This window comes from Rhipicephalus microplus, chromosome X, assembly GCF_043290135.1.
Source record: "Rhipicephalus microplus isolate Deutch F79 chromosome X, USDA_Rmic, whole genome shotgun sequence".
Taxonomy (NCBI): Eukaryota; Metazoa; Arthropoda; class Arachnida; order Ixodida; family Ixodidae; genus Rhipicephalus; species Rhipicephalus microplus.
Window position 1 is genome coordinate 275,661,678 of NC_134710.1, and position 22,445 is coordinate 275,684,122.

At 43.6% G+C, this 22,445-nt stretch overlaps 1 protein-coding gene and 1 long non-coding RNA gene across 8 annotated transcripts in view; one reads left to right on the forward strand and one right to left on the reverse strand.

Moving 5' to 3' along the window:
• The window catches only part of LOC142776131 (uncharacterized), a 79,754-nt gene that overhangs the window by 28,741 nt on the left and 28,568 nt on the right, over positions 1–22,445 (forward strand). The window contains exon 3 of the long non-coding RNA XR_012887331.1: positions 12,420–12,472. This is a non-coding gene — a long non-coding RNA (uncharacterized LOC142776131). The remainder of the gene's footprint in view (positions 1–12,419; positions 12,473–22,445) is intronic.
• Positions 1–22,445, reverse strand: part of MICU1 (Mitochondrial calcium uptake 1) — an 84,548-nt gene that overhangs the window by 26,653 nt on the left and 35,450 nt on the right. For 5 of the 7 annotated variants that reach the window (XM_075879196.1, XM_075879197.1, XM_075879195.1 and 2 more), the window contains 4 exons: positions 20,423–20,585; positions 19,131–19,168; positions 18,930–18,974; positions 5,579–5,687 (listed from right to left, as the gene is read on the reverse strand). In XM_075879196.1, the coding sequence (XP_075735311.1) occupies positions 5,579–5,687; positions 18,930–18,974; positions 19,131–19,168; positions 20,423–20,585 (355 nt within the window). The remainder of the gene's footprint in view (positions 1–5,578; positions 5,688–18,929; positions 18,975–19,130; positions 19,169–20,422; positions 20,586–22,445) is intronic. The other 2 variants (XM_075879194.1, XM_037413983.2) reach the window with 1 other exon arrangement.

The following is a 22,445-nucleotide window of genomic DNA, read 5'->3' on the forward strand; positions in this document are numbered from 1 at the left end:
TGCTACAATTTAGGCACGTGAAAAAAAAAAGAAATTGGATATTCAGATAAAGTGAAAGTAGAAATTAAAGAGCATGCCAATATAGGAAAAGTAAATGAACAATAAAGCAAGTTCACAAAAATAAATAAAAAGCACAAAGATTGGTATACGACAAAGAAAAAACTACGAGCGCGCAATAAATGGTTTCATGCGCAACACATGAACGACAACCGGCTTCTGTCGTGTCCTGCTCCGTGACTGCGGTGTCGAGTACATAACCACTTCGTAATTCACGTTACTGACTCGGCATAACACTTTATATGGGCCAAAGTAACGGCTCAGTAACTTTTCACTAAGGCGACTGCGGCGGACGGGGGTCCCCACCCAAACTTGGTCTCCGGGGTTGTAGAACACTTCTCTGTGGTGGGTGTTATAGCGCCGTGCATCTGCCTGCTGTTGCTGATCGATGTGTAGTCGCACGAGCTGCCGGGATTCTTCAGCACAGTCTGCGAATTCTTCGGCGTCAGTTGCCAACTCGTCGTCATCTTGCCACGGTAGCATAGAGTCCAGCATGGTCTGCACTTCGCGGCCGTAGAGAAGCCAAAATGGCGTGAATCGCGTGGTGTCTTGCACAGCGGTATTATACGCGAAGTTCATGTAAGGTAAGATCCGGTCCTATGTTTTGTGCTGTACGTCGATGTACATTGAAATAATGTCTGCGAGGGCTATTCAGTCGCTCGGAAAGTCCGTTGGTTTGCGGGTCGTACACAGTTGCCTTTTGGTGTCTGGTGTTGCTTAGTTTGAAAACTTTGTCAATAAGCTGCACCGTGAATGCCATCCCTCTGTCCGTTATTATACTGGAAGGAGCACAGTGTCGTAACACGATGTGGCGCATAAACAATTGTGCTACCTCCAAAGCTGTGGCTCATAGGATTGCCTGCATCTCAGCGTAGCGTGTCAAATGGTCACGACGATCACCCATTTGTTGCTGTCTGCAGACAGGGGAAATGACCCAAGAACGTCCATGCCAACTTGGTCGAACAGCATGCAAGGTGCTTCAATGGGTGAAGTAAACTAGCCGGCTTAACAGATGGTTGCTTTCGGCGCTGACATTCATCCCAACAGCCCTAGACGTACTTCTTGAGGCTTGCCGAAAGTCCTGGCCAATAGTACCTCTCGCTCACTCTGGAAAGTGTCCGTGAGTCGCCCAGATGACCGGATGAGGGTTTTCATGGCAAGCAAAAAGTACGTCGTCTTGCATGTCTCGAGGAACCACATGGAGGTAAGGACGTTCGTTCTAACGAGCATTCTTTTTGTACTTTTTGTACAGCACACTGTCTCGCAGACAGAACGACCGACGTCAACAAGCGGGATAAATGACGTGGTATGATTGTGCCCTGGCCCTCTAAATGATTGATGATCGGACGAAGCTCTGCGTCATATCGCTGCCGTTTGCCCAAGTTTGATGAGCTGATGGCGCCCAGGAAGCCTTTGTCTTCCTCTGCTTCCTGACTGATGACATGAAGGAGTGCGCACGACAGTGTGTCAGCGTCTGCATGCTTACGGACGGACTTATGGACAAAGGTGACATCAAACTGCAGCCGCAAGCTCCACCGTGCTAGTCGTCCAGAAGGGTCACGCAGGCTTGCCAACCAACAGAGGGCGTGGTGGTCCGTCACTATCTTGAAGGGACGACCATAAAGGTATGGGCTAAACTTGGTGATTGCCCACACGACTGTGAGGCACTCTTTCTCCGTAGTGGAATAATTCGCCTCGGCACGGGACAGAGAGCGGATGGCATAGGCTATCACTCTGTTGATGTCATCTTGACGCTGAACGAGCACTGCACCGAGACTAGTGTTACTAGCGGCAGTATGGACCTCCGTGTCGGCATCATTGTCGAAATGAGCAAGAATGGACGCTGATTGCATGTGTTGTCGCAGCTCATCAAAAGCTACTTGTTGGTCATTTTCCCAGACAAACAGCGTGTCGTCTTTTGTTAGACGAGTCAGAGGTTCTGCTACCTGTGAAAAGCCATGAATTAACCAGCGATAATAGGCGCACAAACCAAGGAAGGGCCGGAAGGCTTTTTTATGGACAGGAGCTGGTAATTGACAACAGCGGCAAGCTTGTCTGGATCGGGCCAAACTCCTTCTGCGCTAACTACATGTCCAAGAAATTTGAGTTCTTTATAGCCGAAGTGGCACTTCTGTGGCTTTAGTGCGAGGTCCGCCGATCAGATAGCCTCCAGCATGCTGTGCAGAACACCACATCATCAAGGTAGACAAGACAAGTCTGCCACTTGAGCCCTGTGAGGACAGTGTCCATCATTAGCTGGAAAGTTGCCGGCGCTGAACACAAGCCAAAAGGGAGTACTCGAAATTGGTATAGGCCGTCTGGAGTCACGAAGGCTGTTTTTTCGCGGTCTCACTGATCTACCTCGATTTGCCAGTACCCGCTTTTGAGATCGAGAGAATCATCGATACGTGGCAGCGAGTACACATCCTTTTTGGTCATGTTGTTAAGCTTTTGGTAGTCGGCGCAGAAGCATAGCGACCCGTCCTTCTTTTTGACAAGAACGATTGGAGATGACCACAGGCTGTTGGAATGTTTAATAACGCCATCGTTAAGCATGTCGCGGACTTGCGTACGTATCCTTTCACGTTCTTTAGCCGACACGCGGCAAGGGTGCTAGTGTATCGGGCGTGCGTCCTCATACGTGATGATCCTGTGTAGAGTGATGGACGTCTGACGGATCTTTGAGCAACTTGCGAAGCAAGACATGAACTCGAACAAGAGTGCTCGCAGCGCCATGTGGTTATCGGTGGACAGATCAGGATTGATATCAATATTACTCATTGACGTGTCTGCAGTATCCAATAGTTCTGTCGTGAGACAGTTGGTGATGTTTCTACTTCGTGAGAGAACACTATCGAAGAGCCACGGAAAAGGTGTTGATGCTCGTTGCTAAAGTTGGTAGTGAGCAATACAGATCGGCCATCACGAAGATGTATTACACTTCTAGCTACACAAATGCCTTGCTGCAGGAGGTATTCCAAGTTTGTCTCGGCCACCACTTCGCCATCGCCCAAACCACAGCATATGACGTCAACTAGAACACTTGCTCGTGGAGGAAGCGTCGCACTCTGTTCAGAAATGTGAAGTACGTCGACATCCCTTCCGTCATACTGCACGTTGATTGCTCAGTGAGCTGAAAACATGACGCGGCGCTCTTGCAGGTCAATGATAGCTCCATTTTCCTGTAGAAAGTCAACTCCCAGAAAGACCTCACAGCAGCATTCTCGTAAAACATGGCAGCTTGCTACAAATATATACCCTTGAATCTATACTCTAGTTGTGCAGGCGCCCAGTGGAGTAACGACGCGACCACCAGCTGTCCGAATCTGCGAGTTATGCCACGGCGCGATTATTTTCTTCAGCTACGTCGTCAGTTTCCCGCTCAGTATGGAACAGTCTGCACCGGTGTCCACAAACGCATTAACTGCACAACTATCAATTGTCACTGCTATGTCGAGTAAAAGCCGGCTATCTTTTGCAGCAGCAAGTAATGTCGGACCAGTTTCTGTACGGATCTGCGTCAATAGGAGGTCTTCAGCACTTCGACGTTCAGCGATCCTGCCCCCAGAGGTCGCTTCGGCTGGTTTTCCCGGCGAGGGCTGGTAGACCATGCGGTAGAATACCGCTGGGGCGGTGATAAATATCACCTCGGCGATGGCGAGCACGACTGGTGCACGGCAGACGGTGGTGCATGCTGCTGGGAGAGGTAGTTTTCGTTGTCCCCTGGTCGCTGGCCGTAACAGGGTGGCGGCGAGTACGCAGAGAAGCCGTGAAGCCCAAGACGGCAATATGGACACTGGCGGTACAAGTGATCAGCTTCTCCGCAGTGAAAGCATAGAGGCCAGCGATCAGGTGTGCGTCAAACATCAGACTTCCGAGAAGGCGTGTGCCGATCATCAATGTATTGGACCGGTTGCACCGAACGATGGGCGACAAAAGCGCCACGGACAAAAGGCAAGGGCGATGGCGTGTACATGCCTTCGTAGTACAGTATGTGCTGCGCTGACTGGAGTGAAACAGCAGGAACAGGATGAACGAACAATGGCGGCGATGTAGCAGGGCGTTTCAAGGTTGTTCCATGGCGGTATTCAGCACGAGCTGGCACAGCTGTATATGAAGGCAAGGTGTCCCGGAGGGCCTGGTGCAGCTCATTCTTGATCACAGTTGCAATAGAGCTAACCATAAGATGAGGTGTTACACCAGTTTTTGCAACTCTTCACGTACGATATCACGGATAAGTTCACGTAGGCAGTCATTACTGGTTCCAGTGGTGGTGAGAAAGTCGGCAGTGTACGTGCCACTGACTTGCCTGTCGTATTGGTTGGATCGCTGCTGCAGCATTTTTGCCATTGTCACAGCCTCAAACAAGAACTCCGCGACTGTCTTCGGAGGGCTTCGCATGAGGCTGACAAGAAGCTACTCCTTGACACCGCGCACCAAGTGACACAACTTCTTTTCCTCCGTCATTCTTGAATCGGCCCGTCCGAAGAGGCACATCATGTCTTCGACGTGCGTGGTCATAGTTTCATTTGGCAACTGAACGCGGGCCAGAATAGCTCGTTCAGCTCATTCTTGACAATCAGCGCTGGCATAGGTCTGCAGAAGTCTACGAGAGAATTCGGACCACGTCGTCAGCTGCTCCTCTCAATTTTGATACCACGTACGTGCCCCGTCTTCGAGATAGAAATAGACACAACCCAGTTTCGCCGCGTCATCCCACTGATTCAAGGTGGCTATGCGCTCAAAGTCCGCCAACCAGCCCTCAACGTTCTCGCGCTTTGTGCCATGAAACGCCGCCGGTACCCGTGGGCTTTCCAACATATAGCGGTTAAACATCGTGCTTCCGTGCCGATTGGCGAGGTTAGCACCGAAGCGCTGGTCATATTTGTCGACGTGGTAGGAGCAGTATCGTTGACTTCCGGAGGCAGTCCCGATTCGGCGGCTGGTCCGATGCACGGGGGTGTTGACTGGCATTGGACTTGTATCACGGCTCCCTGGAAGGGTCTGCAGCATTCGTGAGACTACCCAGCACCTCCACCAGTTTGTCACAATGAATCAGAAGTACTGGGGGGTTTATTAAACCACCGAGTAGCTAGCTGCAGGATGATGCATCAGTCATGGCTGGCTCTCGGGCAAAGAAGAAGCACGCGATCTTCTTTTTCCTCCTGATTGAGAACCGCTCTTGCTGTCGACCCACTACGTGAAGGTGGCAATAGTAATAAGTAAGTGACTAAAAAGTTCAAAATATGAAGTTTCACGTGTCCACTGTGGCCAAAAAATGAAACCATCCTAGAGCATAGATGGCACAGTACATTAGTCTCTAAGTTACAATGGCAGGTCAGTGCAATCTAAGCTAAATGAAATGCATTTGGTGATAAGCTGAGCTTTCAATATCTGGTTTATTCGGCCAAAAGCTGACGGCTGCTCACACCATGGTGCACGCATGTGCACACACACATATATACACGCTCATATTGTCCTCATCGTAGACAAACATCCTCGCACAAATATAGAGTCTCACCTGACAGTATGGTGAGCAAAAATATGTAATCCGAAAAGCTTATCAAGCCAGACGAACTCAGCTTGTAGAAAATGCTGTCTTCGCTTAGTCCTGAAAATACTTTCTCATCCTGCAACAAATGGTGAAATTAATCTAACACTTTCATTAAACAGGCTCTACAACACCTTAAAACACTCATAAAATGTTTTCAATCAATAGTCTAGGCTTCTGAAACATGCGAGTTGAACTTACAGCGCAGCATGCAGCCTAGAACTTGCAGTTAATTCTGAAAGTCGTCCAGACATTGTTCCCTCTTCTTTCAACAAATAATTCCATATACCCAAATGACTGCACCATATACACACAAATTCACAACCATTAGTTGATTTGAACATTGCTACCTGCACAGTCACTGTGGCCACCGAAAAAGGCCGTGACGTGCCTGCGCTCCCACTGAAAGGAAGGAAAAGTGCTTGAGGTCATGATGCATGCATGGAGTAACTATTTTCCCCCATGACATCTTTCCCTCTTCCAGTGTGCTCGTCAGGATGAGAGCAAGCACCTGCAGTGTGCGACATCACTCAGCTTATACTTGATCAAGTATAAAAATCTTGGCTGTGGTCAATTCGTGAAGTAACAAACTTCTTTAATGAAGACCTTTGATTATTAATTGAAGAAGTGTTGCAGGGCCCCTTTAGATGGAGTGCCCTTGAAATCTTGTAAATAGCTTGGAGAGATAAATTCAGATATGAGCAGACAAGGTCCACTGCTACCAAATAATTAAGAATATTTTTCTAAATTTAAATACACTGAAGAATAATGATGCACTTATAGACGTCAGACATTATTAGCCACTTCCACTAAAGTGTTTTACAAACAGGGTAGCCAATGTCAGTGGACACCGTAGAACAGGCATACAAATAAGTTCAAAAACAGTACGAAGTACAATGAAAGCTCGTTAATTCACACCTCATTAATTCGAAATTTTGGATAATTCGAAATGGTCGCCGCAGTCCGGTCCGCAGTGCATAGCCATGTGTAAAACGATTCGTTAATTCAAACAGAAATTGCTGCCTCTACGGATAATTTGAAGCGCGCGCCGCCGAGCGTCATCATCGTCAAACACTAGTTGAAGCGTTTACGGTCGAACGATAGGTGGCACGACCAGTTTTTTCGAGCTTCAAGTGGCCTCCGAGCAAAGGGCGAGCAACGTATGGCCTCCAAAATCCAGGGAGCAATTTTTTTTTTTTTTCCGTAGCCTTCCCGCTATCTCAGCGCCTGGCGCCACTTGTACGCGGGACCCACGGGACGCTGAGGAGCCGGCGGAGTAGTCCTAGCAGTCCTAGGCCGCTCCCGGCAGTGTCACTTTGTTCCTCGAGCACGTTGTTCATTCACACCATGCACATGTTGGTGCGCGCATGGGAACAGGTGACCGCGACCACAATCGCAAACTGTTTCCGCCACAGTGGATTTACAGCTGGAAGTGCGCAGGATAGTTGTGACGTCGACGTGGATGGGGCTGAGGAGCTCATGCCAGTGGCATTGCGCGACACTCTTCGGGGCGTACGTTTTGCTGATTATGTTGAAGTTGACACCGGTGCATCGGTGTGTGGTGCCCTGACTGATGAAGACATTATCGCTCAAGTAGCCGGTGCACAGCCTGATGCTGAAGAGCCAGAAGGTGAGGAAGACGAAAATGACGAAGCGCCTGTGCGCCCGTCAGCTTCTGCGGTGATGGAGGCACTTAATGTGGCGCGTCTCTTCTTCAGCTTTGAAGAGGGTGAAGAGGATTCCCTGCGCCGCGTTCGCGTGCTGGAACAGAAAGCCACAGCTGTGGCATTCAGAGAAAAGAGGCAGATGGTCATCACCGACTTGTTTGGCCAATAAATATTTTTTGTGACCCCACCCCCGAAATCCACCCATTTTTGCTCACTTTCATTCTTTCGAATTTTCTTTAATTCGAAATTGCTCAGCGTTCCCATGGAATTCGAATTAACGAGCTTTTACTGTAATACAAAAGGTGCATAGAGACATTTGGCTTTTGGGGTACGTAAGGCTACTTGACAATGCTGTTTTTAGAACTTCCTCATGTAATGCTGCATTCAAAATAGGTACAATCAGACCCTTTTATAAGAGACACTGATGTAACAAACAATTGAGTATACGAGACACCAATGTGCCTACATTAAAATAGGAGTTGATAAGAAAATGCATACATGGTACTCTCCTTATAAGGGACACCTTATAAAAAAGACAAATAATGCTCCTCAGTGCATGCCTCTCATGAAGAAGGTCAACTGTATTTGTCGAAACTATACAGGCCACTGATGAGATCAAAGTCACCATCATGCCAAAAAGCCTCTCAATTCACCACATGTGCTTTTAGAGATCTTAGATATAAAGATAAATTTTAACTGTGGAACTTTATAAATGGCTGCTGCACCCCAGCGCACTCCCCCTCCCCCTCACTGATGCTGCTCCTGGAGTGATGACTACTTGGCTTTATAAATCATGGCTTTATAACTACAAAACTTGTTTCATAATAAATGAAGATAACAGAGAGCATTCTGCCGAGCAGACAGTATCAGATGACAGCTAGCACAATGGAACAACAATTTAGACAAGCAGTAACATTTGAACACTAACCACAGAGCATAAAATTTTCCAGCCATAACATTGCATCAGGCTATTCTTTCTAATAATGGTGGGCAATAGAATATGAAACATATCAACCAGAAGACTGTGGATCAACAAAACAAACCTGAGCTGTTCTCATGAACATTTGAGGAGAGTTTCCATGAGAATTTATAAATATTGAGGCAGACTGATTGCCCAAACATGTAAAATTTACATGTGTTATAAAAATTCGTCTCCAAAAATGAAATTAGCTTCATCAATGTCCGCTAACGAATTTATCACTTGTAGAAACATTGAAACAGGCAATGCCTTTCTGGACACCCTGTGTATGCCAACAATACTAAGAAATGTTTTTACTAATGCTATGGTTGTCAATTTTCACACAGATAAAACAACTGGCTTATTAAAGGAAGAAGAGGGGGGCTTATATAAGATTAAATTAAAAAAGCAGTGACATCAACTTGATGCATGTCGCGTTTTCCACGTCAATGCAAAGTCATTCCCTAATAACGAAATGGCACTAAAAATGCAACAGAGATGAATTAATATATGTAATACATTAATTCATCTCTGTAACGAACTGACCAGTAACGAACTCAATTCAAAACGGGTGCAAAGCCTGCCAATTTTCAACGCTGACAAGTGGTCACCTCCTACGATCTCGCCCCATATGATCACGTGGCCACACGACATGATTAAGCGAGTCTCAGTTGACATTTTGTCTGCTCGGTGCGCATGTTTTTAGCCGCGTCTTTTCCACCCCCATTGTCGTTGTTGCCGTCATCAGTGTCCACAAGTGACGATGAAAACACTGAGGAATATGGAATCACAGCCTAGTGAATCATTTTCAGTTTGATCCTCTTCTGAGCAGTAATTCTGAAATATACGCCAGACTGAGCAGCAATGAGGCAGCCGGAGAAGCACACTTGGGCCATATGTGCTGGTATAGACATATGAATGTTGCATGTTACTTTTTTGCAATGTCCATAGCTTCGAATAATCACATTCACGCTCAAGCCTCCACGACAAATAACCCAAAGCTACGCAACACAAATGCAGAATGTGCTGCATAAACCAAGCAAAACAAAACAAATGCAGCCGTTGCCAGGCAGCCAGGAATCACTGCCAAATGGTACCACATATAGACACCGTGATGACAACACTAAAATTGTGGATGTCCTTACTGCATGGTCATCGTAACACAGCGCCTAAAGCGTGGCCTAGGAGCTCGCTGAACACATCAAACTGCTGTCAATGTCTCATTGCCAGGAACGTGCTGTTGAGCCTTTAGATGCTCTTTGCACTCGAAATAGAATAATTTCTATGTAATAGACACCATTCATACTTTGCTAAAAATACTCATGCATACCACGCAACTGAATGAACACCACATCCAGAGCTTGAAATTTGGCATCACTGCTCTTTTAATACTGAACAATAGACACCACTTTAAGTCTTTGGCATGTAGTGTCTAATAAAATAACTTTGCCTTGAGCAAAATAAACTTAACGAATGTGTACAAACTTTACGTATGTGTACACAAAAACATAACACTGAGCTGACCAACTATTCTCACTACTGGCATAAAAATACATGGGGTTGCAATTGCACTAAAAGTAAGTGAGGCTTTGATTATTGCTCTAAATGTGCTGCCCTCAAATGGGACTGCACATACTTTGACAACACAAAATACAATCGCTGTTTTATGTTACTATTTCTAGCACAAGTGTGTGTAAGCTTATCAGACTATAGAGTGCTCTGTTGGCATGTGGCAGCACCCCATGGTAATATGCACATCTGATCTTATTTATGCTGGCTATGAGCCAATAGTATGCTGTCTGCTGTTTTGTCGTCAAACAGCAAGCGCTAGCCACTCTGAAGAGAGCGAGCACAGACACCTATATGAAAAGAGGGCACCTGATAAAATGGTAGATTAGCGCTCCACTTCTAAACTCTCTTTTCTGCAGATGACTGCAAGATTTGGCTGAGCTGATTGTAACAGTGTCTGCTTGCCACAGGATGCGTTTTTATACAAAAGCCAAGGGGTGATTCATGACACCTTTAAGGGGGTATGGTGGGGTAGATCGACCAAAAAAGCGACTTTTTATTTCATTACTAAACAAAAGTACAGATGATGCATTCACCTTACCAACTCTTTATGCACAGCTAGACCAGCCATGAAGTACGCTAAACGAGCAATTGAGTAAATATAATCTTAAACACACAATACAAAAAGTGACACATATTATGAGAATGAATAAATGTGAAATGTACAATGTTAGCAATAAGAGAAGTATATATGTCACAACCTTAGAAAGCAATAAGGCAGACTAATATCTAAAATGCACTAAGGAAGACTACAGTGCAGTGGATCAACTGCTACCATAGTGCTTCATAAAGAAAGCAACAGAATACCAATCAAGAAGGGTGTAAGGCAGGGGGACACAATTTCCCCAATGCTATTTACCGCGTGCTTACAGGAGGTTTTCAGAAGCCTAGAATGGGAGCAGTTAGGGATAAGAGTCAATGGAGAATACATTAGTAACCTGCGCTTCGCCGATGACATCGCATTGCTGAGTAACTCGGGGGACGAATTGCAACTCATGATTACGGAGTTAGACAAGGAGAGCAGAAAGGTGGGTCTTAAAATTAATCTGCAGAAAACGAAAGTAATGTACAACAACCTCGGCAAGGAGCAGCGCTTCGAGATAGGTAATAGTGCACTTGAAGTTGTAAAAGACTATGTCTACTTAGGGCAAGTAATAACCGCAGAGCCGAACCACGAGATTGAAGTAACTAGAAGAATAAGAATGGGGTGGAGCACATTCGGCAAGCACTCTCAAATTATGACAGGTAGATTGCCACTATCCCTCAAGAGGAAGGTATATAACAGCTGTATCTTGCCGGTACTTAGCTACGGAGCAGAAACCTGGAGACTTACAAAGAGGGTTCAGCTTAAATTGAGGACGACGCAGCGAGCAATGGAAAGAAAAATGGTAGGTGTAACCTTAAGAGACAAGAAGAGAGCAGAGTGGATTAGGGAACAAACGGGGGTTAAGGATATCATAGCTGAAATCAAGATGAAGAAATGGAAATGGGCAGGGCATGTAGCGCGTAGACAGGATAACCGCTGGTCATTAAGGGTAACTGACTGGATTCCCAGAGAAGGGAAGCGGGTTAGGGGGAGACAGAAGGTTAGGTGGGCAGATGAGATTAAGAAGTTTGCGGGTATAAATTGGCAGCAGCAAGCACAGGACCGGGTTAACTGGCGGAACATGGGAGAGGCCTTTGTCCTGCAGTGGACGTAGTCAGGCTGATGATGATGATGATGATGATGACAGTGCAGTGGAGCATGAGAGACAGTAAAGAGTGATGGGCAGTTAACTGCAAGTCACACCATCTGGCATTAAGGACATGTCCACAGTGGCATCCGCTTTTAGTGGATTGAAAGTGCTCTCATTTGACAATAAGTTACCATACATGTTTACTTTCCAAAACTTCCAGTGTGCTTCTGAAATAAACTGTACAGCGATGATGAACTAAGATAAAATATTTCGGGTTGTTAACTAATACTCATCTAAAGAATCGGTGATTTGACAATGAACACAGGCACTGTGCAAGCAAGTGTACAAAATTATGAATGAGTACTACTTAAGGATACTACCTAAATGAGCTAAAAGTTATAGGCCCTGAGGTTTTACATGCCAAAATGACAACATAAATAAAAGGCTCATTAAATTAATTTTAGCCAGCTGGAGCTTTTTCCATAAATCAAAATATATGGTCATTGTGCTGAAAGTGACAAAACTGTACCGATACCTCACATAAAATGGATCCATTCTTTGTAACTAAAAAATTATGGTAGTCAATATACAGTACAATCCTACGTCATTTATACATATTTAGCTATTTTAGTGTATATATAAATACGGTCAGACTTTTTAAACATGACAAATACTGTGCATGCTCAATTTGGCGTTTTCACAGATACAGTGAAATGATTGTTTTTTTTTCCCTTCTTTCTGTGAATCTTGAGCATAAAAATGGTTTCACTAAAATAGAAAACAATAGACAGTGACAAAAAAATGCAGTCAACTGTGTATGTGTGTTCATAAACAGTGTGTGAGTGTGTGTTGATATGTGGGGTTAACGTCCCAAAACCACCGTATAGTAACAAATGTAGCAGCCTCACAACAAAGATGTTCTATTTACAATGTTTATTAAGGGGCGACCTTGTGCCAAAAGTGAACGACGCACAGCAATCAAGAGGATCCGAAGGTCAGTAGTCCTCGTGAGCCTCTGCCTAGAGCACCCTCTTTCTCTTCTTCTTCACGCGCGTTGGCTGTTCGGTGGAGTCCCGTCGCATGCATGGCCAGCTCGTGCATTGCGGCTAGCTTCATTGCTCGTAGTTGTGCTGTTAGCGTTTCTTTTCATTCACGATGTCCGCGTTGTGCGGAGCAATGGCAATATCCTGTGGCAATATGATTATGAGAGACAGCGTAGTGGAGGGCTCCGAATATTTCGACCACCTGGGGTTCTTTAACGAGAGCCCAAATCTGAGCACACTGGCCTACAGCATTTTCGTCTCTATGAAAAATGCAGCCACCACAGCCGGAATTCAATCCCGCAACCTGCGGGTCAGCAGCCGAGTACCTTAGCCACTAGACCACCGCGGCGGGGCTGTGTGTGTGTTGAGCGGTGTTTGTGTGTGTGTGTGTGCATGTGTGTGTGCATGTGTGTGTGTGTGTGTGTTTGTTTTCTAGGGGTTGGCAGTAAAAGAGGCTTTGCAACACTTCTCTGAGTAAGCATCTAATGACTTCATTAAAAGAGCATACTATCTCACAAATCGACTTCCGCAAAAATGTTTCCAATTCTTCAATTATGAGCAGAGTTGCAGGGTTGGCTGCAAGCAATAACTACTCTCTCTTCTTTCGTTCCAGCAAGTAGGCTGAAGGCTTTGGGAAGAGGGTGGTGACAAGGGGGCAAGATGATGTGTCCCTTCGTAAGCGACAGGACCTTGAGCATTTTATTTTTTTATTTATTTATAGAAATTACCTGCAGTGCCACGAGGGCATTATTGCAGGGGGTAATACGATTAATCACGTAAAAGCACATACGTTTACACAAAGACAAAGATAAAAGAATGAGCTAATAACAAAGCGGTGTATGCAACGAAGAGGAGACATATGGAAAATTTGTATGTAAATACAGCTGGAACTGGGAAAGTGTTTTACGATCTGCTATACCTTTAGGAAGTCTGTTCCAAAGCGTGGAGGTGTGAGGAAAGTATGAATAATGAAACACATTTGTGCGGCATCGCGTTTCAAGTACCTTACAGTCATGATCACAACGCATAGAGATGAAGTGAGGGAGAAAAATGTACAAGTTTTTGTTAATACCTGTGACATCTGAGTAAATACGGAAAAAAGTTCCAATTTTGTTGCCAAGCGGCGTTGGACTAGGGTTTTCCAGCCAAGGTTGTCTTTAATTAATGAGACACTGCTTATATAGTTGTAATTACCAGAGACAAACCTGGCTCCGCGATTCTGGATACGCTCAAGTTTATTTACAAGACAGATGGTGTCTGGGTCCCATGCTGCGCAAGCATACTCGAGTAAAGAACGAACGTTCGTATTACAAAGGTATTCTTTAACACTCCTGGCGGCATTGTGAAAATTGTATGTAATGAGGTTAAGCACTTTCTTTTCTTTTTGAATGCACGGCTTATTTCAGTGTGATTACAAGCATGCAAACAGGCACATGGCAACATTATGCAGTGGCTGTGATAGCTATGAAGCAGCTAATGATGCTCAAGTCAGCCAACGGCCATGGACTTGGGTATACAGAGCAATGATTTGGGTGTATGGCATCATTTGTAGAGAGAATAGGGAGAGATTTCCAGCCGACATGGAGAAATGATTGTAAATTTCAAGCTATGTGCTGCGCTATAATGAGCATTTTTTGACCATGCTGAAGAAATGTTGAAGGGCCCCCTTAAGAAATCCATGTTATAACATAGTTTAGCATAATGTTCACACAGCAGAGCTAACGAATGATTTGAAAAGAAGAAATAGAAATACAAAAAAAACACCTTAACAATAAGAACCATTTGAATGGTTTAATTTTACTTCATTACAGCCAAACGAAGCTTATTAAAGGGGCACTGACACCAAATTTCACGGCCGAGATAGCCTGTAGGCTTGATTCCCAGGAACATTCATACATCATCTGCAAAATATCAACAGCTGGGAAGCTGTTGATATTTGTTGATATAATGGCTGGGAAGGTATTCTAAAATAATTTTGAAGATTGCACGAGCCCTGGACTCCATCGTGCCATTGACATCATCGAAGGGGACCCCTAGGGGAGCTCCTACTTCCCTCACGTCACCATGCTGCAGTCAACAAAACAAGTTATGATGACATCATAGCTGCCATTTTTCTTTCGCCGCATTTGTTACCGCAGTTTATATTTCTCGGCAGCTGGTTGCGAGTGTGTGGCTGTGGCGCAGGCTTAAAAATTTCTGTGTTTGGCGACATTGCAGTCCCATTTCCTATTCGAATGTAATTCTTTATGCGCACCGTGTGAAAGTGTCACAGTTCTGTATGCTGACGTGGTCAAAAGCTGCACACGCTAGGTGACGACAGTTGTATCCAATTTTTGGAGCTCTCGAACCAAAACTGAAACTGATCGATAATAAGGGGCCTGTAAATAATTGTCTGTCGTGTGCTGCAGCAAACGATGTGTCCTGTCATGACTAACAGGCCCCCAGCAACACATTGCGGCAGAAAAACGTGGGGCCGAAGTTTTTGTGTCATCATCATCATCAGCCTGACTACGTCCAATGTAAGACAAAGGCCTCTCCCATGTTCCGCCAGTTAACCCGGTCCTGTGCTTGCTACTGCCAATTTATACCCGCAAACTTCTTCATTTCATCTGACCACCTAACCTTCTGTCTTCCCCTAACACGCTTGCCTTCTCTAGGAATCCAGTTAGTTACACTTAATGACCAACGGTTATCCTGTCTACGTGCTACATGCCCGGCCCATGTCCATTTCCTCTTCTTTATTTAAACTATGATATCTTTAACCCTCGTTTGTCCCCTAATCCACTCTGCTCTCTTCTTGTCTCTTAAGGTTACACCTACCATTTTTCATTCCATTGCTCGCAGCGTCGTCCACAATTTAAGCTGAACCCTCTTTGTAAGTCTCCAGGTTTCTGCGGCAAGATACAGCTGTTATATACCTTCCTCTTGAGGAATAGTGGCAATCTCCCTGTCATAATTTGAGAGTGCTTGCCAAATGTCCTCCACCCCATTCTTATTCTTCTAGTTACTTCAATCTCGTGGTTCGGCTCCGCGGTTATTACCTGCCCTAAGTAGACATAGTCTTTTACAACTTGAAGTGCACTATTACCTATCTCGAAGCGCAGCTCTTTTCTGAGGTTGCTGTACATTATTTTCGTTTTCTGCAGATTAATTTTAAGACCCACCTTTCTGCTCTCCTTGTCTAACTCCGTAATCATGAGTTGCAATTCGTCCCCTGAGTTACTCAGCAATGCAATGTCATCGGCGAAGTGCAGGTTACTAAGGTACTCTCCATTGACTCTTATCCCTAACTGTTCCCATTCTAAGCTTCTGAAAACCTCCTCTAAGCACGCGGTAAATAGCATTGGTGAGATTGTGTCCCGCTGCCTTACACCCTTTTTAATTGGTATTCTGTTGCTTTCTTTATGAAGCACTATAGTAGCAGTTGATCCCCTGTAGATTTTTTCCAGAATGTTTATATATACTTCATCAACGCCCTGATTCCGCAGTGTCTGCATGACAGCTGATATTTCTACTGAATCAAACGCCTTCTCGTAATCTATGAAGGCTATGTATAGTGGTTGGTTATATTCTGAGCATTTCTCTATCACCTGATTTATAGTATGAATGTGGTCGATTGTTGAGTAGCCTATTCGAAATCCTGCTTGTTCCTTTGGTTGATTGAATTCTAATGTTTTCTTTACTCTGTTAGCAATTACCTTTGTATTTAGCTTATATACTACAGAGAGCAAGCTGATCGGCCTGCAATTCTTCAAGTCCTTGTCATCTCCTTTCTTATGTATTAAGATGATGTTAGCGTTCTTCCAAGACTCTGGTACTCTTCCCGTCAGGAGACACCTCTTAAACAGGATGGCTAGTTTTTCTAACACAATCTGTCCTCCATCTTTTCTGATGTTACCTGATCCTCACCAGCAGCTTTGCCTCTTTGCATGCTCTCCAAAGCTTTTCTGACTTCTATCATTACTGGTGAGGTGTCATCTGGGTTACTGCTAGTTCTTATAATATTAAGGTCGTGGTTGTCCCGGCTACTGTACAGATCTCTGTAAAACTCCTCCACTATTTTAACTATCCTATCCATATTGGTATTATTTTGCCTTCTTTGTCCCTTAGTGCATACATCCGATTTTTGCCTATCCCAAGTTTCCTCTTCACTGCTTTGACGCTTCCTCCGTATTTCAGAGTGTGTTCAATTCTCTCCATGCTATACATCGCATACCTTACATCTATTCATCAACTTCGAAAGCTCTGCTAGTTCTATTTTGTCTGTTGTACTTGAGACTTTCATGATTTAATGCTTCTTAATGAGATTCTTGGTTTCCTGGGAAAGCTTGCCAGTATCCTGTCTAACTACCCTGCCTCCAACTTCCACTGCACACTCCGTAATGATACTTGTCAGATTATCATTCATTGTATCTACGCTAAGGTTGGTTTCCTCACTAAGAGCCGAGTATCTGTTCTGAAGCAACACTGTGAATTCCTGTACTTTCCCTTTCAGTGCTAGCTCATTGATTGGCTTCTTGCGTATCAGTTTCTGTCATTCATTCTTCAAGTCTAGGCTAATTCGAGACCGTACCATTTTATAGTCATTGCATCGTACCTTGCCAACAACTTCCACATTCTGCATGATGCCTGGGTGGGCACTCATTATAAAGTCTATTTCGTTCTTATTTTCGCCACTAGGGCTCCTCCATGTCCACTTGCGGTTTCCTCGTTTTCGGTAGAAAGTATTCAAAATCCGTAAATTATTGCGTTCTGCGAATTCTACTAGTAGCTCTCCTCTCGCGTTTCTAGTACCGATTCCATAATCTCCTACTGCCTGGTCTCCAGCCTGCTTCTTCCCTACCTTTGCATTAAAGTCTCCCATCACTATAGCATACTGTGTTTTTACCTTACTCATTACCGATTCCACGTCTTCATAGAAGCTTTCTACTGAAGCGTCATCATGGCTGGATCTAGGCGTGTAAGCCTGTACCACCTTCATCTTGTATCTTTTATTCAGTTTAATTACGATACCTACCACCCTTTCATTAATGCTATAGTATTCGTCTATGTTACCAGCTATGTTTCTGTGAATTAGGAACCCCACTCCCAGTTCTCTTCTGTCTGCCAAGCCCTGATAGCAAAGGACGTGCCCATTCTGTAGCATCGTATAGGCCTCATCTGTCCTCCTAATCTCACTGAGCCCTATTATATCCCATTTAACACCCTCTAGCTCCTCGAATAGTACAGCTAGACTTTTCTCACTAGATAAGGTTCTAGCGTTAAATGTTGCCAAGTTCAGGTTCCAATGGCGGCCTGTCCGGATCCAGAGATTCTTAGCACCCTCTGCTGCATTGCAGATCTGACCGCCGCCGTGGTCAATTGCTACGCAGCTGCTGGGGACTGAGGGCCGTGAGTTATTTGACGTATGCATGTGGGAGGTATTGGCCAGATACTGCACCAGGGTGGCCAATCCTTCTCTGGTGAAGGAGTGCGTTCCCGGTGGTGGTTTCCAGTGAGGCCGCACCCCAAGCCTCTTAATGCAGTTCCATCACCACGCGGATTTTTTTTTAATCCGGTTGGGAGCTGCGCGGCATCGGGATTTGAGCCACGGACCTTTTGCATGCGAGGCGGATGCTCTAACCACTACGCCATCGCCGCAACCCCTTCAGTACCCCTTTCAGTACCCCTTTAATAAAAATATCCGTTGTCTTACGCCTACAAGACCATTTACCTAAGACGTACACATGCATGCATTATTCCTTGTCCAAATACAACTTGGCACCTGAACCTGAACTTGTCATGACAGAAAAAAAAGTTCAACACAGTATTCAACAACAGCCTGAGGTCAAACAGAAATAGCGAGAAAAGGGGATAGGAGAATGACAGTGGGTAGTAAACGAGCAGGGTGTGATTACACCTAGACTTTTACCAAACTATTTTAGTATAGAAACACCTGGTATATTCCACAATACAGAATGACTAGTGATTGCTATTAGGCAAATTTCATGCTCACATACATAATACTACAAGTTACTTCAATGTTAATATTGATTAAGTACTCTCAAGTGCCTCTTCAATGAAGAAATGCATTCATGTAAAACCAACATCATGCATTACTCTTAAGACCGAAATATATGTACAAGTAAGAGCACACCATTTCCTTTTAACTTTTTCCAAATCTCTTCCATGCTTTCATGCCTTTGAATTATCTAGAGCCCACGACAACCTCACAGTGGCCAGTCATTAGTTGGTTGGAAGAAAGACTAATCAAAGATTTTTCCTGAAATCTAACCACAATTTAGACATAACTCCTATGCAAAGAAAAATATAATTGCCAGGTCAGCACTTCACAAAGCAGTCAGTACCCATCACAGGCTATAGAGAAAGCAGACAGGAAGGAATGGGAAAGGAAGATGGCACACACACCATGTCAGCAGACACCTTGTAACCGTTTCCAGATGCATTATCGGTCTAAGCAGCAAGCAAAGAGAAAAGAACAAGAACGGTTAGTGAAAGCGCCACCCAGCAAGTCATTCAGCTTAAGCAAACACAGAGCTGTCAGGAGAAAGGCCACAAGCAAGGGCACAAACTGTCACCTAAGTTGCAGCCTTCTTGGAAGCTACTTACACGTATATCAATTCTCTTGTACTGATCAAGTCCATAGCCTATGAAGGGACAAAAAAGATAAGATGATTACTGACAGATGAATACTGAGGGATGAATACTGACAAGATGAAAAATACTGCTGACATTTTCCATAAGGCCTCCCTTTCTCTTGTATTATCAAAATTTGAAATCTAAAAGCCGTGATTGAGACAACTTTTCTGACCACATTGCAAGATGACACAACAGTTGGACAGGTATGCCTGGTTACACTTGGAAGTACACAGTGATCAGCTCATAGATTAGTATAACCAAAGAACGTTTTACTCGAACTTAAAAAAATTACAGAACCTCCACAAAAATGTCTAAGTGCACATAAGCATTAAAGAGCCAAGGACGTACCCCTAAGCAGACACCTGGGCAGCGACACATATAGCATGATGAGTGTGGCATCTCATGACCCCCCACATGCACAGTGCTGGGTCTATATCTGTGATTATAAAGTCCCAAATGCAAACAAAGCTTTGGTACCAATTAAGAATGTTTAAATCACCCTCACACAAATGTGATCACTCCAACTGCACCTGGCTCTTGAATGCGTGCAGACAGACCCCTATCGGATCGGATCAGCTCTGGCAAGAGAAAATCCAGGTCTAATTAAACGCCATTGCGCACAACTGAACCTTATCAGTCCTTGCTGGACTCACAGACCCTTAACAGAGCCCATCAACCTTATCCAACTTGATCCAACCACACAATTTTTCCAATTATGTTCATTAATAATTGGTCAGCAGTTTATTAATTATACATGTTATCTGGATTATTTTTTTCTTTTTTATTTACTTTATAGTCTAGGATTTCATTAGCTATCCTAATTCTTAAGAAAATTGTGATTCATTATTTATTATTAATCTTGATTGAGCTTTTATTTTTAATTATCTCCACTACATCCAGACCATACTTTCCCATTTATTGCCAATTTGCACATACTCCTATGCATTGGTTTCAATATGAATCACATTATACAAAAGGTTTCAGAAGATTTTAAAGTGGAAGTAGCCAAGCATAGCCTAAGCATTAAAATCAAGGAATTTCTATGGCCACGAGATTAAAATTCTAAAAAGGCTGAAAACCCAATCATGAAATTACAAAGAGCATATATGGAGTTTGTTTTATCAGTACTATAAATTTGGATTATGCACACTGGATAGGCATCAAAATAGACGCACCTCTCTGGTAGGTGTAGGCGGTAGTCTGCTTAACACTAGTCTCATCAGAGAAATTGGCTCTGACAGGAATTGAACAAACTTTCTCACCTTCAGGCTGTTTAGTGCCAGGGGTTATTGAACGAAGAAAGTCTTGGGGTGACATAAAAATTTCGGAGTCGCCAGCCTCGTTGTAGACACGCATGGTGGCAAAGTAACGGAATATTTTGTCTGGAGTGGAGTAAGCCCTAATACGGTTCTCATACTCAATAATCTGAAGTAGGAAAAACAGTAAACAGAACAAGTTAAAGGAAAATGACTTAGTCTAGCAAAAAAACCTCCAATTCTCAACTTGATACTCATCCACATGTTTGCTTTTAGACACCGTAAATATGAATAAACTTTAGCAAATAAAGAGGAGTTTTACAGTAACAGTTCAAGAAAAGATGGAGGATTGAAGTGACAAGAAATCATTGAATAAGGAATCCAACGATATTCCTTGTAAGACAATTTATTATCATCAAAGCTTGAGAGCAAGTATTAAATAGTCTCAGGCCAGCATGAACACAGCAAAATAAAAATCACAACTTCCATGCTTAGCTGGCTTACATGCGCAAGTGCTGCAGTGCCAACTGTAATGTGTTCAGATAGAAAAAAAAAGCAAAACATGTAGTGTGAATATTTTAGGTTGTGTTAAAATGTAATGCCTGCACCACAGTAACTTAACATTCATGTGAACGTTCTCACAAGCATACTTGATTTACCTTCAACTTTAGATGAATGAGTGAACATACGCAGGCACACATTACATACATTTTGCTCTTAATATTATCATTTAATATCAATGACTTGCTGAAATAGTATGCCTAAATAGTGTGAAACATCATTTACACAGAAGTTTTCTCTTCTTTTAGGTAGCTATAGAAGATGAATAACAGTCCTTTCATCTGATTCCATTCCAACCAATATACGATATTAAAATTTTTGCTTTATAAAGAATGTTTTCAAAAATTGCCTCCGTTAAAGCTAGTAATAAGAGATTTATGCAAGAGGTACCCTTCTTCAAACTTGCAGGTTAACAACGCATCCAAAACTCAAAATGCCAAAAGCACTGTCATATAATATATGATAGTTATACCAGTCATATAATAGTTCAAGCAATAACTATATAACCAAACAATAAACTAAAACTGGCTTAGGTGCACAGTAAAGTATACTGTGATGCTGACTGTACATCGTTGATCTGTAGATATCCTGAGTGAACGGGGTAAGCCCTATACCCGCCATGTATTGTAGCCAACCGTTATGTACCTTTTTCTCAATGACCATAAAAGCTACAGGAATTATTTTACTATCATTGCAATCATGAGCCATTCTTTTTTTACTAAGACAGACTTAATGCTAAACATTGTAATGCTTATTTTTTGTAAATTTTTCATTTCGGGTACGTAATTATCACTTGATGATAGCTATTAGATGTCGTGTTGCGGACCAGCACTTTCTCTCACAACAATAATTCTGCTTCAGCATATTCCCTATTACATTATCTAAATAGTGGCTGGTATCTGTGATTCTAGATACTGCAGTTGCTGAGAAAAAGGAACATAAGTACAAAAAAAGAATGCTCTGTGATAATCACATTTAAAGTTGAAAATCAGCATTATTTCAAAAGTACAATAGATTAACAGCGAATACACGGACCCGTTCAATAGTTACTAGCCAGCTACTCATCCCCAATATCTTTTTTTTTTTAATGTTTTGCTTGGCAAGCCTCATTTTCCACCTGCTATGCAGCCGTATCAACACACTGCTGTCAATGCAGTTCAAAGGTATGTAGGCTCTGCACTGTGCAGTGCCCTGGCAAAATTCCGTAATCAATCAGCATATTCACTAGGGCTATACTGCCATCATTAAAAGTGAACACAGCATCAAGAGTGCATATTTACAGTGTTTAGTGCCCAAAAAAACATTTTATTTTTGCACACTCCCATGCGACAATCTAACGACTCGTTATGGTTTTGAGTTTTCCAATGGAAGCATCTAGCATATAATTTTGAATGAGCTAGTTTTAGATAATCTAGCTTAACAGCCTCAATAACAGATGCTGGAAGGTGTTCTTTATAAACGAATGACT